The sequence below is a fragment of the Gavia stellata genome, chromosome 38 (assembly GCF_030936135.1).
Source record: "Gavia stellata isolate bGavSte3 chromosome 38, bGavSte3.hap2, whole genome shotgun sequence".
In the NCBI taxonomy this organism is placed as follows: Eukaryota; Metazoa; Chordata; class Aves; order Gaviiformes; family Gaviidae; genus Gavia; species Gavia stellata.
In genome coordinates, this window is record NC_082631.1 from 218,925 (window position 1) to 230,805 (window position 11,881).

Sequence of the window (11,881 nt, forward strand, 5' to 3'; positions counted from 1 at the left end):
AGCCGGGATGCCCCGGCAATGCCAGCCCGGTCACCCCGCTGCGGCCGCATCCTGCACCGCCTCCGAGTCCGGCTCCTCCAGCTCCGCAGCCCTGGCTCATGTCCCCCGAGTAGAAACCCAGTGCCGGTGCTTTGTCCTCGGCGGCCGGATCCTGTGGCCACGCATGTCCCCCCCCCGGGGGGCTGGGGAAGCCGGGGCCGGGACTGCCGCCGCACTCACCCCCATCCCCGTGGTGAGCCGGGGCTGTGCCGGGCAGCCCAGGGACATCGCGGGGACGCATCCGGCTCCCCCGGGGATTTGCAAAGCTCAGCACGTTCCTGGCACTTTCGAGGGCGGCAGCGAAGGGTCCCGGGTCAACCCTGGCATCAGGATCCAGCCGCGGGGCAAAGCCCAGGGCAGCCGCCCTGCGTCCCGCACCGATCCTGCCCGGCCCCGGGGCTGTCGGAGCTGCCGGGAGCCGACGCGGCGAGAAAATTCATTTCTGGGACATGAGGGGCTTCACCGGGAGGGGACGGGGATGGGATGGGGACACCGAGAGGTCCCGACGGGGCCGGGGCGCAGCGTGGGAGCCCCCAGCTCCTCCGTCCGTCTGTCTGTCCCGGGTGCGGGGGCACGGCGGGCGCAGCAGCTCCCGGCGCTCGTTAGCGTTTCCCTGTGATGAGGCAGCTGCCGCCCGCTGCGGCCGGGAGCTCAGCGCCGCCGTGATCAGAGGCCACCGGGGCCGCGCCGGCGCCCGCTGGGGCGCGGTGACGGTGGAGGCGAGCGGGCGGGTGTGCGCCCGGGATGGCGGTGGGGACGGGGGCACCGCCACCCCTCTGGGGGCCCGGGGACCCACATCGTGGGGACGGGGACACCTCCCTCCCGCCGGGGACCCGCGCCCTGGTGACGAGGACACCTCCGTCCCGGCTTCTCCTGCCCAAAGGCCGGGAGAGGCTCCGGGGGGGCTCGGGGGGGTCCCTACGTGCCCCTTCCCCCCGGTGCCCCCTTCCCGACGTCCCCAAGAGCCACCGACTTGGCGGAGACGCGCTCGCTGCCGGGGGGGGACACAGCGGGGGCCTGTTCGAGGCCTTGAAGGAAATTAACGGCTTTAATTAAGGCGGGCGGCAGCCGGGGGGGCAGGGGCGCGACCCCGTTAGCGCGGTGACACCGGCGCCGAGCGGTGCAGGGCCGGAGGCCGCAAGCCACCGCGGTGCCATCGCGGGGGTCCCTGAGTCCCCCACTCCGGCGTCGGCCTGGCGCTGCCGGGGGGTCCCCGGTGTGTGTGGGGGGCTGTGGGGTGACGCCGGCGGTGCGGCCCCGCGCTGCCGCGTGGTGTCTGCGTGCCGGGGGGGTGCACACGCGTGTGCGTGACGCTTCCCTCGGCTGCGGGTTCGCCCGAGGACAGCGGGGGGGGAAGAGCCGCGGGGACGGCGGTGCCGCGGGGGGACGGGGACCCCCGGGAGGGTGGGGGGGCCGCGGCCCGGCCCGGGGGGGGCTGCGGGGGGGACGGACCGGGGTGTGGGGAGCTCTGGCTGCCACGGGCATCCGTGGGGCTGGTTGCCATGGGCCCCGTTGCCATGGCAGCCATGGGTCTTAGTTGCTATGGAGCCCCGTTGGCATGGGCATCCGTGGGTCCTGGTTGCCATGGGGCCCGTTGCCATGGGCGGCCGTGGGTCCCCGTTGCTAAGGGCCCGTTGCCATGGGCCCGTTGCCATGGGCAGCCGCAGGTGACCGCGCTGCGGCGCCGGATGCGGGCGGGAGCGCACGTGGCGCGCACTGCGCACGCGCGGGGCTGCGGGAGGGGCGGGGGCTCCCCGGAGGCCACGCCCCATTCCGGCGGCAGTGACGTCTGTCGCCGCCGAGAGACGCAGCGGAAGAGGCGGGGCCTGAGGAGCGGAGCAGGAAGAGGTTGGTGGGGACGGGGGGGCCGCGTCCGGCGCCCCGTACTGGGAGGGAGGTCCGCGTCCCAGTACGTACTGGGGACCGCCGGCCCCGTACTGGGAGAGGTGTCCGTGTCCCAGTACATACTGGGGACCGCCGGCCCCGTACTGGGAGAGGTGTCCGTGTCCCAGTATATACTGGGGACCGCCGGCCCCGTACTGGGAGGGGTGTCCGTGTCCCAGTACGTACTGGGGACCGCCGGCCCCGTACTGGGAGAGGTGTCCGTGTCCCAGTACGTACTGGGGACCGCCGGCCCCGTACTGGGAGAGGTGTCCGTGTCCCAGTACATACTGGGGACCGCCGGCCCCGTACTGGGAGAGGTGTCCGTGTCCCAGTACGTACTGGGGACCGCCGGCCCCGTACTGGGAGAGGTGTCCGTGTCCCAGTACATACTGGGGACCGCCGGCCCCGTACTGGGAGGGGTGTCTGTGTCCCAGTACGTACTGGGGACCGCCGGCCCCGTACTGGGAGAGGTGTCCGTGTCCCAGTATATACTGGGGACCGCCGGCCCCGTACTGGGAGAGGTGTCCGTGTCCCAGTATATACTGGGGACCGCCGGCCCCGTACTGGGAGAGGTGTCCGTGTCCCAGTACGTACTGGGGACCGCCGGCCCCGTACTGGGAGGGGTGTCTGTGTCCCAGTACGTACTGGGGACTGCCGGCCCCGTACTGGGAGAGGTGTCTGTGTCCCAGTACGTACTGGGGACCACTGGCCCCGTACTGGGAGGGGTGTCTGTGTCCCAGTATATACTGGGGACCGCCGGCCCCGTACTGGGAGAGGTGTCCGTGTCCCAGTACATACTGGGGACCGCCGGCCCCATACTGGGAGAGGTGTCTGTGTCCCAGTACATACTGGGGACCGCCGGCCCCGTACTGGGAAGGTGTCTGTGTCCCCTTACTTCCATACTGGGAGGGCGTCCCCATCCCAGTGCAGACTGGGAGCCTCCCCGCCGTGCCGAGGGGTTCCCGGCCAGCCCCCCGCCCCGTGATGGCGGCTCCTTGTCCCCCCAGGTCCCGCGTGTCCCGGTCCTGCGGCGCTAGAGACCCTCCGCCATGGTGAGTGGGGCCGGACGCTGCCGGGGTCCCCGCGGCCGCGCCGGGGTCCCCGTCCGGCTCTGACACCCCGTTCCACCTCCCCAGGGCGAGCGCAAAGGCACGAACAAGTACTACCCCCCTGACTTCGACCCGGCCAAGGTGAGGGGCTCGGTGGGGCTGGGGGCTCGGGCGCCCCGCTCCGTCCCGGGGGGCTGCGCGGAGCCCCCTGACCCCCCCGCTTCCCTCCCGGCAGCATGGCTCCCTCAACAAGTACCACCACAGCCACCCGCTGCGGGAGAGGGCCCGCAAGCTGTCCCAGGGCATCCTCGTCATCAGGTGAGGGGGCGCGCGGGGCTGGGGACGCCCCGGAGCCGTCCCTTACCCGGGCCGGGGGCTCGTCCCCGTCCCCCGCGGCTGCGGTGACGGCCCCGCGCCGTGTCGCCCCTCCCCAGGTTCGAGATGCCGTATAACATCTGGTGCGACGGCTGCAAGAACCACATCGGGATGGGTGAGTTCTCCTGCCATCCCCAACCCGCTCCGGGTTCCTTCCCCCTGCTCCGGCCTTCCCGGGGCTCCGCGGTTCCCGAATCGGCGTGTCCCGGACGTGGCGGGAAGGCCTGATCCGCCCGTTCCCCCTCGCAGGTGTCCGGTACAATGCGGAGAAGAAGAAGGTCGGCACCTACTACACGACGCCCATCTACAGGTGGGTGCGGCGGCGGCCGCCTCCCCCCGCCCGCGGGCAGCCCCGGGGCGCAGGGACCCCCTCCCCGACCCCGTCCCCCTCCCCAGGTTTCGGATGAAGTGCCACCTCTGCGTCAACTACATCGAGATGCAGACGGACCCGGCGGGCTGCGACTACGTCATCGTCAGCGGCGCCCGGCGCAAGGAGGAGCGCTGGGACATGCGGGATAACGAGCAGGTCCTGCCCACCGGTGAGTCCCGGTCCCGCCGGCGAGTCCCGGCTCCGAGAGGGGCGTCCGCCGAGTCCCCTCTCTGTGTCCCCCGTCCCAGAGCGGGAGGAGAAGGAGAAGCTGGAGACGGACGCCATGTTCCGGCTGGAGCACGGCGTGGCCGACCGGGCGGCGCTGCAGAGAGCCGTCCCCACGCTGGCCAGTCTGCAGGAGGCCCAAAGCGCCTGGAAGGACGACTTCGCCCTCAACAGCCGCCTCCGGAGACGCTTCAGGGTGAGCCCGGGGGGGCCTGGGGGGCACCGCAGCCCCCTCCCCTGCCCGGCTGGGCGGCGCTGACGGAGCCCTCGTCCCCTTCCCGCCCAGGAGGAGAAGAAGACGCTGCGGGAGGAGGAGGAGGAGGCGGCGGCGCTGCAGGCGAAGGCCGGCCTGAGCATCCCTCTGGTGCGGGAGGCGGAGGAGGACCGGCGCCTGGCCGCGCTGCTCAAGTACCACAGCCCCGACTGTGCGTGGGGGGGCCGGGCGGGGGGCGGCCGGGGCTCCGGGGGCCTCTGCCCCGCCTCCCCGTGACCCCCGCCCTGTCCCTGTGCCCCCCCAGCCTACGAGGAGAAGCAGAGGATGAAGCGGACGGAGATCTCCAGCCGCTCCTGGTTCCCCTCGGCCGCCGGCGGCAGAGCCGGCGAGGCGCTGCGGAAGCTGGGCCTGGGGGGGCGAGCGCTGCGGGGCCGGGGGGGCCCCCCCGCCACCCCCGCCGGGCTGGGCATCGTCCGACGCCGCTCCGGAGAGGGGCCCGAGGGGCCGGCGGAGCCCGGGGGGCCGGAGAGGGGCGAGACGACCCCCCACAGCCCCCCCGCACCCACCGTCGAGCCGCAGGGGGGGGCCAAGGCCGGGACAGCCCCCACAGCCGCCCCCACGGCCGCCCCCATGGCCCCCCCATTGGCCCCCCCATCCACCTCCCTCGTCGCCGACTATTCGGACTCCAGCTCTGAGGCGGAGAGCGCCTGAGCGGCGTTCCGGGGCCGGACCCCCCTCCCGGCTGGTCCCGGGGGGGCACCCGAGCCCCCTCCCCACCCCTGTGCTCCCCCCCCCTGTAACTTATGCGCCCCCCCTCGCCCCGACATTAAAAGCTGGTGGCAGCACCGACGCAGAGTCGTGTCCCTCCGCTCCTCGGCACGGCCGCGGCGTGAGTGACCCCCCGGCACGGCACGGGACCCCCGCGGGGACAGGGCTGCCGGGCGGTGGCACCGGCTGGGGGGTGTCCCCGCTCTGTCCCCTGAGCTCGCACGTGGGGGGGTCCCTCTCGTGCCCCCAGACCCCCGGTTCCTCCCGGCTCTCCCCAGCCAGGATCTGGCCAGGGCTGGTGGGGACAGGAAGCACCGGGACGGCTTCCGGCGCAGCCATGAGCCTGGAAGCCATCCAGTACCGCCGCGGCTCCCTCTCCATCCTCAACCAGCTCCTGCTGCCGGAGCAGCTCCGCTATGAGCCGGTGGACGGCGTGGAGCGTGCCTGGGAGGCCATCCGGGCCATGGAGGTGAGCGGGGGCCTCGGGGGACCCCCACCTGCCCGGCCCTGGGGAGGCCCCGAGCCCCCCGTGCCCCGGGGACGGCCACGGAGGCGGCTGCTGCGCCCGCAGGTGCGGGGGGCCCCGGCCATCGCCCTGGTGGGGTGCCTGAGCCTGGCGCTGGAGCTGGAGGCGGGCGCGGGGCCGGCGGGGGACGTGGCGGCACTGGAGGCCTTCGTGGACGAGCGGCTGCGGTTCCTGCTGACGGCGCGGCCCACCGCCGTCAACCTGGGCCGCGAGGCCGAGCGGCTGCGCGCCTTCGTGCGCCAGCGGGCCCAGAGCCCCGGCGTCACCGCGCAGGGCCTGCGGGAGAGGTACGGGGGACAGGGACGGGGGCCCGGGGGCGGATCTGGGGTGTGGGGGGGGATGCTGGGGTGCCCGGGGGGATTTGGGGTGTGGGGAGAGGTAGGGGAGGATATTGGGGTCCCCGGGGGGGATTTGGGGTGTCGGGAGAGGTAGGGGAGGATATTGGGGTCCCCGGGGGGGATTTGGGGTGTGGGGAGAGGTAGGGGAGGATGCTGGGGTGCCCAGGGGGGATTTGGGGTGTGGGGAGAGGTAGGGGAGGATGCTGGGGTGCCCAGGGGGGATTTGGGGTGTGGGGAGAGGTAGGGGAGGATATTGGGGTCCCCGGGGGGGATTTGGGGTGCGGGGAGAGGTAGGGGAGGATATTGGGGTCCCCAGAGAGGATTTGGAGAGGGGGGAGAGGTAGGGGAGGATGCTGGGGTCCCTGGGGGGGATTTGGGGTGTGGGGAGAGGTAGGGGAGGATGCTGGGGTCCCCCGGGGAGGATTTGGGCTCCCTGGGGGAGGATTTGGGGTGTCAGGGGGAGGTCGGGTGCCCAGGTTCTCCCCCCCAGCATCATCGAGCACATCGAGGGGCTGCTGGAGAAGGACCGGGAGGACAACCGGAGCATCGGGGCGCACGGGGCCCGGCACATCCTCCAGCGCGTCCCCGAGGGCGGCGTCACCCTCCTCACCCACTGCAACACCGGCACCCTGGCCACCGCCGGCTACGGCACCGCCCTGGGTAGGCACCGGGGAGGCGTGGGGGGGAACCGGGGGACCCTCGGGGCGAGCGCCGGGCCCTGACGTCCCCCCCGTGCCGTGTCCCCAGGCATCGTGCGGGCGCTGCACGCGCAGGGCCGGCTGGCGCGGGTGTTCTGCACCGAGACCCGGCCCTACAACCAGGGCGGCCGGCTGACGGCCTTCGAGCTGCTGCATGACCGCGTCCCCGCCACCCTCATCGCCGACAGCGCCGCCGCCGCCGCCATGCGGGACCGCGGCGTCCAGGGTCAGGAGGGACGGGGACGCGGCGGGAAAGGGGTGGGATGGGGATGGGATGGGGTGGGAGAGGGGTGGGATGGGGACGTTTTGGGGTGGGAGAGGGACAAGATGGGGCAGGAGGGAGACGGACGAGATGGCGGAGGCGCGGGGCAGGGCCGAGGTGGGGCGAGTGCGCCGGGGAGCCGCTGACTCGCGCTCTGTCCCCAGCCGTGGTGGTGGGAGCCGACCGGGTGGCGGCCAACGGGGACACGGCCAACAAGATCGGCACCTACCAGCTGGCGGTGGCGGCGCGGCACCACGGCGTCCCCTTCTACGTGGCGGCCCCCAGCTCCTCCTGCGACCCGGCCCTGCCCAGCGGCACCGACATCCCCATCGAGGAGCGGCCGGCCCAGGAGCTCACCCACTGCCAGGGCCTGCGCCTGGCCGCCGCGGGTGGGTGTCGCGTGTCCCCCCGCCCCGGGGGCAGCGGCAGGTCCGGGGGTGTCCCGTAGGGTGGGGGTGACCCCATGGTCCCCGTGGTCCCCGTGCCGCTGGGGTGCTGACGGCCCCGGCGGGTGTGTCCCCTATGGGGTGGGGGTGTCCCCGTGCCCCCCAGGGTGCTCACAGCCCCGAGGGGGTCCCATATAGGGCACAGAGTCCCATATGGGGCAGGGGGGTCTCATATGGAGGGGGTAGGTCCTATATAGGACAGGGGGCTCCCGTATGGGATGGGGGGTGTCCTATATGAGACAGGGGTGTCCCCTATGGGGTGGGGGTGTCCCTGTGCCCCCCCAGGGTGCTCACAGCCCCAGGGGGGTCCCATACAGGGTGGGTAGGTCCTGTATAGGGTAGGGGGTTCCCATATGGAGTGTGGGGAGTGTCATATAGGACACCTCTACCCCATATAAGACAAGGGGGTCCCATATAGGTCAGAGAGGCCCGTATGGGGCTGGGGATCCCCTGTGGGGCAGGGAGGTCCCGTATAAGGCAGAGGATCCCATATAGGACAGGGGGGTCTCATATGGAGTGGGTAGGTCCTATATGGGACAGGGGGCTCCCATATGGAGTGGGGGGTCCCGTATGGGATAGGGGGGTCCTGTATAAGACAGGGGTGTCCCCCATGGGGTGGGGGTGTCCCCTATGGGGTGGGGGTGTCCCTGTGCCCCCCAGGGTGCTCACAGCCCCAGGGGGGTCCCGTGTAGGGTGGGTAGGTCCTGTATAGGGCAGGGTGCTCCCATACGGAGTGGGGGGTCTCATATGGGGCAGAGGGGTCCTATGTAAGACAGGGGGAGTCCCATATGGGGCAGGGGATCCCGTATAGGGCGGGTAGGTCCTATATGGGGCAGGGGGGTCCCATCCCTGATGGGGGGTGCCCGGCAGGGCTGGTCTGACCCTGTGTGTCCCCCCCCCCATCTCCAGGTATCGACGTGTGGAACCCGGCCTTTGACGTCACGCCCCATGACCTCATCACGGGGGGCATCGTCACCGAGTGGGGGGTCTTCGCCCCCGGGGAGCTGCGCCAGGCGCTGGCGGAGCGGGGCGCCGCGGGGGGGCAGTAACGGCCTTTTCCGAGGGAACGCTTCCGCCTCGCTGTATCCCGCCGACCCTTGCGCCGCGCCACGCCCCTCTCCCCCAAGCCCCGCCCGTCGCAGCCTCCAGCCCCGCCCCGCCGTATCCCGGCGTGCCCCGCGCGCGCGGGACCCCGGAAGCGCAGCGGCGGCGATCATGGCCCAGGGCAGGCCCAAGGCGGCGGCCAAGCGGCCCGGGCGGGCGGCGGCGGCGGCGGGGACCCCGGCCCGGGGGGCGCGGGGGCCGCGGAAGGGAGGTGAGGGGCGGCCGGGCCCGGGGGGGCGGCGGGGGGAGCCCGGGGGGCTGCGGGGAGACCTTGGCGGTGGGGGGGGGGGGCGGCCCGGCCCGGCCCCCCCCGCCCACCGCTGCCCCCCCCAGGCCGGACCATCGCCCCCAAGAAGCTCCGTGTGATCCAGCAGCAGAAGCTGAAGAAGGTGAGGGGGGTCGGGGGGGGGCGGATGGGGGGGTCCGGCCCAGGGGGGGCCCGGCCGAGCCCCCCCCCGCCTGACGCGCCCCCCGCAGCGCCTGGAGGTGGGCATCCGGATGAAGATCGAGCGGGAGGCGGTGCAGCGGGCGGGCGTCGGCCTCCCCAAGAAGTTGGCGGTGGTCGCCGCGCCCCCCCCCGCCGCCCCCCCGAAGGGCAAAGCCAAGAAGGGGCGGGGCTGAGCGCCCCCCACCCCCCCCGCGGCGCCGGGAGCTGTCACGAGCGCGGCCGTTCTCAGCCTTCGCTGGAATTGTCTAATAAAAGGGATTTGGGGGAGTCGTGTCCCCCCCCCACTGCTGGTGTCCCCGGGATGAGGGGGGTCCCGGGGGGGCGGCACCGCGCGCGTGGAAGGAGCCGGGACCGGGGGGGTGTCCCGGGGGGGTGTCCCGGGCTGGGCAGGGGGGGGGCGCCGGGATCGCCGGGGGGGCACGGGGGAGTCGAGATGTCTGGGAGGGGGGCACGACGGCGGGGGCGGGGCCGGGGGGGGTGTCTCCGGTGTCGCCCGGGGGGGTCGGGTCCGGTCCCGCCCCGTTACGCCGCCGCTCTTTCGGCGCCCGCAGAACTTTTATGAATGGGATCCCGAGGCCACGCCCCCTCCCGCGGGCACCGGCTCCCCGCCCGCTCTCCTCGCTGATTGGTGCGCTGCGCCGTGACTGGCAGCTGGCTGCGGCCTCGCGGCTGATTGACAGCGGGAGGAGCGGCGGGGGCGGGGAGTGCGCTGGGATTGGCTCACGCTCCCGAAGGGCCTTAAAGGCGCCGCGTCCCGTTGGGAGGGGACGGGGGACGGGACACGTGGGCAAGCACCCCCAGTCTGGGTGGGGCCTCTTTGGGCGTGGCCGGCGGGTAAGCCCCGCCCCCTCCGGCTAAGCCCCGCCCCGCCGCTGACATCAGGGAAATTCCCTGAAATCGGGCGCGTTTCACAAAGCGCCGCGGGGTTATTTTGGGAAACAAACAGGGAAAAAAGGGACGTTCGGGGGCGGGCGGGGCCCGGACGCCTGGATTCCCCCTGCCAGGGCCCCATGTGGGGCGCGGGGGCCTGGGTCCCCCCACGGAGGCCCCATGTGGGGCCCAGAGTCCTGTGTCCCCCCACGGAGGCCCCATGTGGGGCTCAGGGGCCTGTGTCCCCCCTGCCAGGGCCTTATGTGGGGCCCAGAGGCCTGTGTCCCCCCACGGAGGCCCCATGTGGGGCCCGGGGGCCTGTGTCCCCCCACGGAGGCCTCATGTGGGGCTCAGGGGCCTGTGTCCCCCCACAGAGGCCTCATGTGGGGCCCCGGGGCCTGTGTCCCCCCACGGAGGCCTCGTGTGGGGCTCAGGGGCCTGTGTCCCCCCACGGAGGCCTCATGTGGGGCCCCGGGGCCTGTGTCCCCCCACGGAGGCCTCGTGTGGGGCTCAGGGGCCTGTGTCCCCCCTGCCAGGGCCTTATGTGGGGCCCAGAGGCCTGTGTCCCCCCACGGAGGCCCCATGTGGGGCTCAGGGGCCTGTGTCCCCCCACGGAGGCCTCGTGTGGGCCCCGGTGCCTGGGTCCTCGTCCTGCTGGGGCGTGTCTGCCCCCCCCCCCCCCGTTCCCGCTCCCCCCCCCGTGACTCATCCCGTAATCCCCTAATTGCCGGTGACGCCCCGACTCGCCGCGGTGCCGGGGGGAGGCCGGAGCCTCCCTGCGCCCGCGGCGCCGGCGCTGCCGGGGCTCGCCCGGGCCTGGGCGGGGGCCGGGGGGGCCCCGTGGGCTGCGGATGGTCCCGGCCCCCCCACCGTGCCGTGGGTCCCAACCGCTCCCTCCCCGGTCCCTCCCTCCCCATGGGGAACCGGCCCCCCCGCCGGGGGGGACCCAGGTGTCGGGCTCCCCCCCTTCTCCCCGCTTTTTGGGGACCCCCCCGGGGTTTCGGGGTGTCCGCAGTGTGGAAGAACCTGCGGGTCCCGGTGAGCTCGGCCATGCACGCGGGACCCGGGCAGGGCTCCACCACGGTGGGGGGGGGTCCCGGAGTTCAGGGGGTCCTGGGGGGCGTTGGGGGGGGTCCCAGGGGGTGTTGGGGACCCCGGGGGGGGTTCGGGGACCCCGGGGGCCGCCGGCGCGCGGGGCCAGACTCCTGTTCCTGCTGAACTGAGCCAGTTTAACCAAAGCAACTGCATATCAGCTCAGTAGGCACGGGAGGCAGCGCCCAGGGGGTCCGGGGGGGGTCCTGGCGTCCTCGGGGGGGGGTCCGGCATCCGGGGGGACCCAGGCGTCCGGGGCGGGGGGGGACGACCCAGGCGTCCGGCCGGGAGGGCGCCGGGGAGCGGAACTTAGCCACTGTGAACACGACGCGGCTGCCAACTCTGTTCACAGGTGGGCTAAGCCCTGCCCCACGGCCCCGCGGCCCCCCGAGCCCCCCCACAATACCCACCCCCCCCACCCGCGGCCCCCCCACAAACCCCCACCCACCCGCAGCCCCGTCCCGGCGGCTCCGGCGTCCTGGCTGCGGGGGCTGGCGCCCGTTGGAAATCCCTGGCAATGTGATTTTGGGCGAGACGGTAAAAAATCGCATCGCCAGGAACCCCGGCGGGCACCAGCGGGTGGGGGGCCGGGGGGGGAGCCCCCGGCGGGGCCAGCGATGGTCCCACGGCACGGCCGCGGCCGTCGGTGTCGGGTCGGGGCCGGATCCGGAGCCGTGTCCCACCTGGGGAGAGGAGGGCGCAGTCAGCGGTGGGTCCCTGCGGCCCCCCGGGGTGGGGGGGCACCCGCGTCCGGCCGGGGGCCGCCAGCTCCCGGCGCCGGGTCGAGCCGGGTCAGCGCTCCCCTCCCGCGGTAAAAATAGCCCCGGCAGGATCCGGCGGCGAAGGGGAGCGCGGCCAGGAGGGCCGGGTGCCGCCGTGCCGGGGGGGGCACCGCCCCGGAGGAGTCGGCGCGGGTGCGAGCGCACGAGGGCTGAGTCATGGCGCGGGACGGGACGTGCACGTGCCAGCGCCGGACGGTGCCACGGGGGGGAACACGTGAGAGCCCCCGGGGACGGGGCGGGGTGGCGTGTGAGCCGGGACCCTCGTGCAAGGCAGGGTGGCACCGAGGCCGGACGCTGCCGCGCTCCTGCCTGCAGGCCCCAGCACACGGCAGCGGCTCCCGACTGCGGCGACGTCCCCGGCGCTGGGGACCAGCCCGGCGGCTCACGGCCC

The 11,881-nt window shown here is 73.9% G+C and overlaps 3 protein-coding genes across 3 annotated transcripts; all 3 read left to right on the top strand.

The window, feature by feature from the left end:
• The first annotated feature begins 2,940 nt into the window (after positions 1-2,940).
• Positions 2,941-4,867, top strand: YJU2B (YJU2 splicing factor homolog B). The gene is made up of 9 exons (XM_059833035.1): positions 2,941-2,975; positions 3,060-3,113; positions 3,208-3,290; positions 3,407-3,462; positions 3,597-3,657; positions 3,744-3,886; positions 3,966-4,138; positions 4,229-4,367; positions 4,461-4,867. The coding sequence occupies exons 1-9, from the start codon at positions 2,973-2,975 to the stop codon at positions 4,865-4,867; spliced, it is 1,119 nt and encodes a 372-aa protein (XP_059689018.1). The 5' UTR covers positions 2,941-2,972.
• Positions 4,868-5,191: 324 nt separating this feature from the next.
• MRI1 (methylthioribose-1-phosphate isomerase 1) lies at positions 5,192-8,243 on the top strand. Its single transcript, XM_059833087.1, has 6 exons — positions 5,192-5,393; positions 5,496-5,737; positions 6,279-6,448; positions 6,536-6,712; positions 6,913-7,137; positions 8,104-8,243. The coding sequence occupies exons 1-6, from the start codon at positions 5,262-5,264 to the stop codon at positions 8,241-8,243; spliced, it is 1,086 nt and encodes a 361-aa protein (XP_059689070.1). The 5' UTR covers positions 5,192-5,261.
• Positions 8,244-8,409: 166 nt separating this feature from the next.
• C38H19orf53 (chromosome 38 C19orf53 homolog) lies at positions 8,410-8,919 on the top strand. The gene is made up of 3 exons (XM_059833093.1): positions 8,410-8,509; positions 8,632-8,687; positions 8,776-8,919. Exons 1-3 carry the CDS (start codon positions 8,410-8,412, stop codon positions 8,917-8,919), a joined length of 300 nt encoding a protein of 99 aa, XP_059689076.1.
• Positions 8,920-11,881: the final 2,962 nt, after the last annotated feature.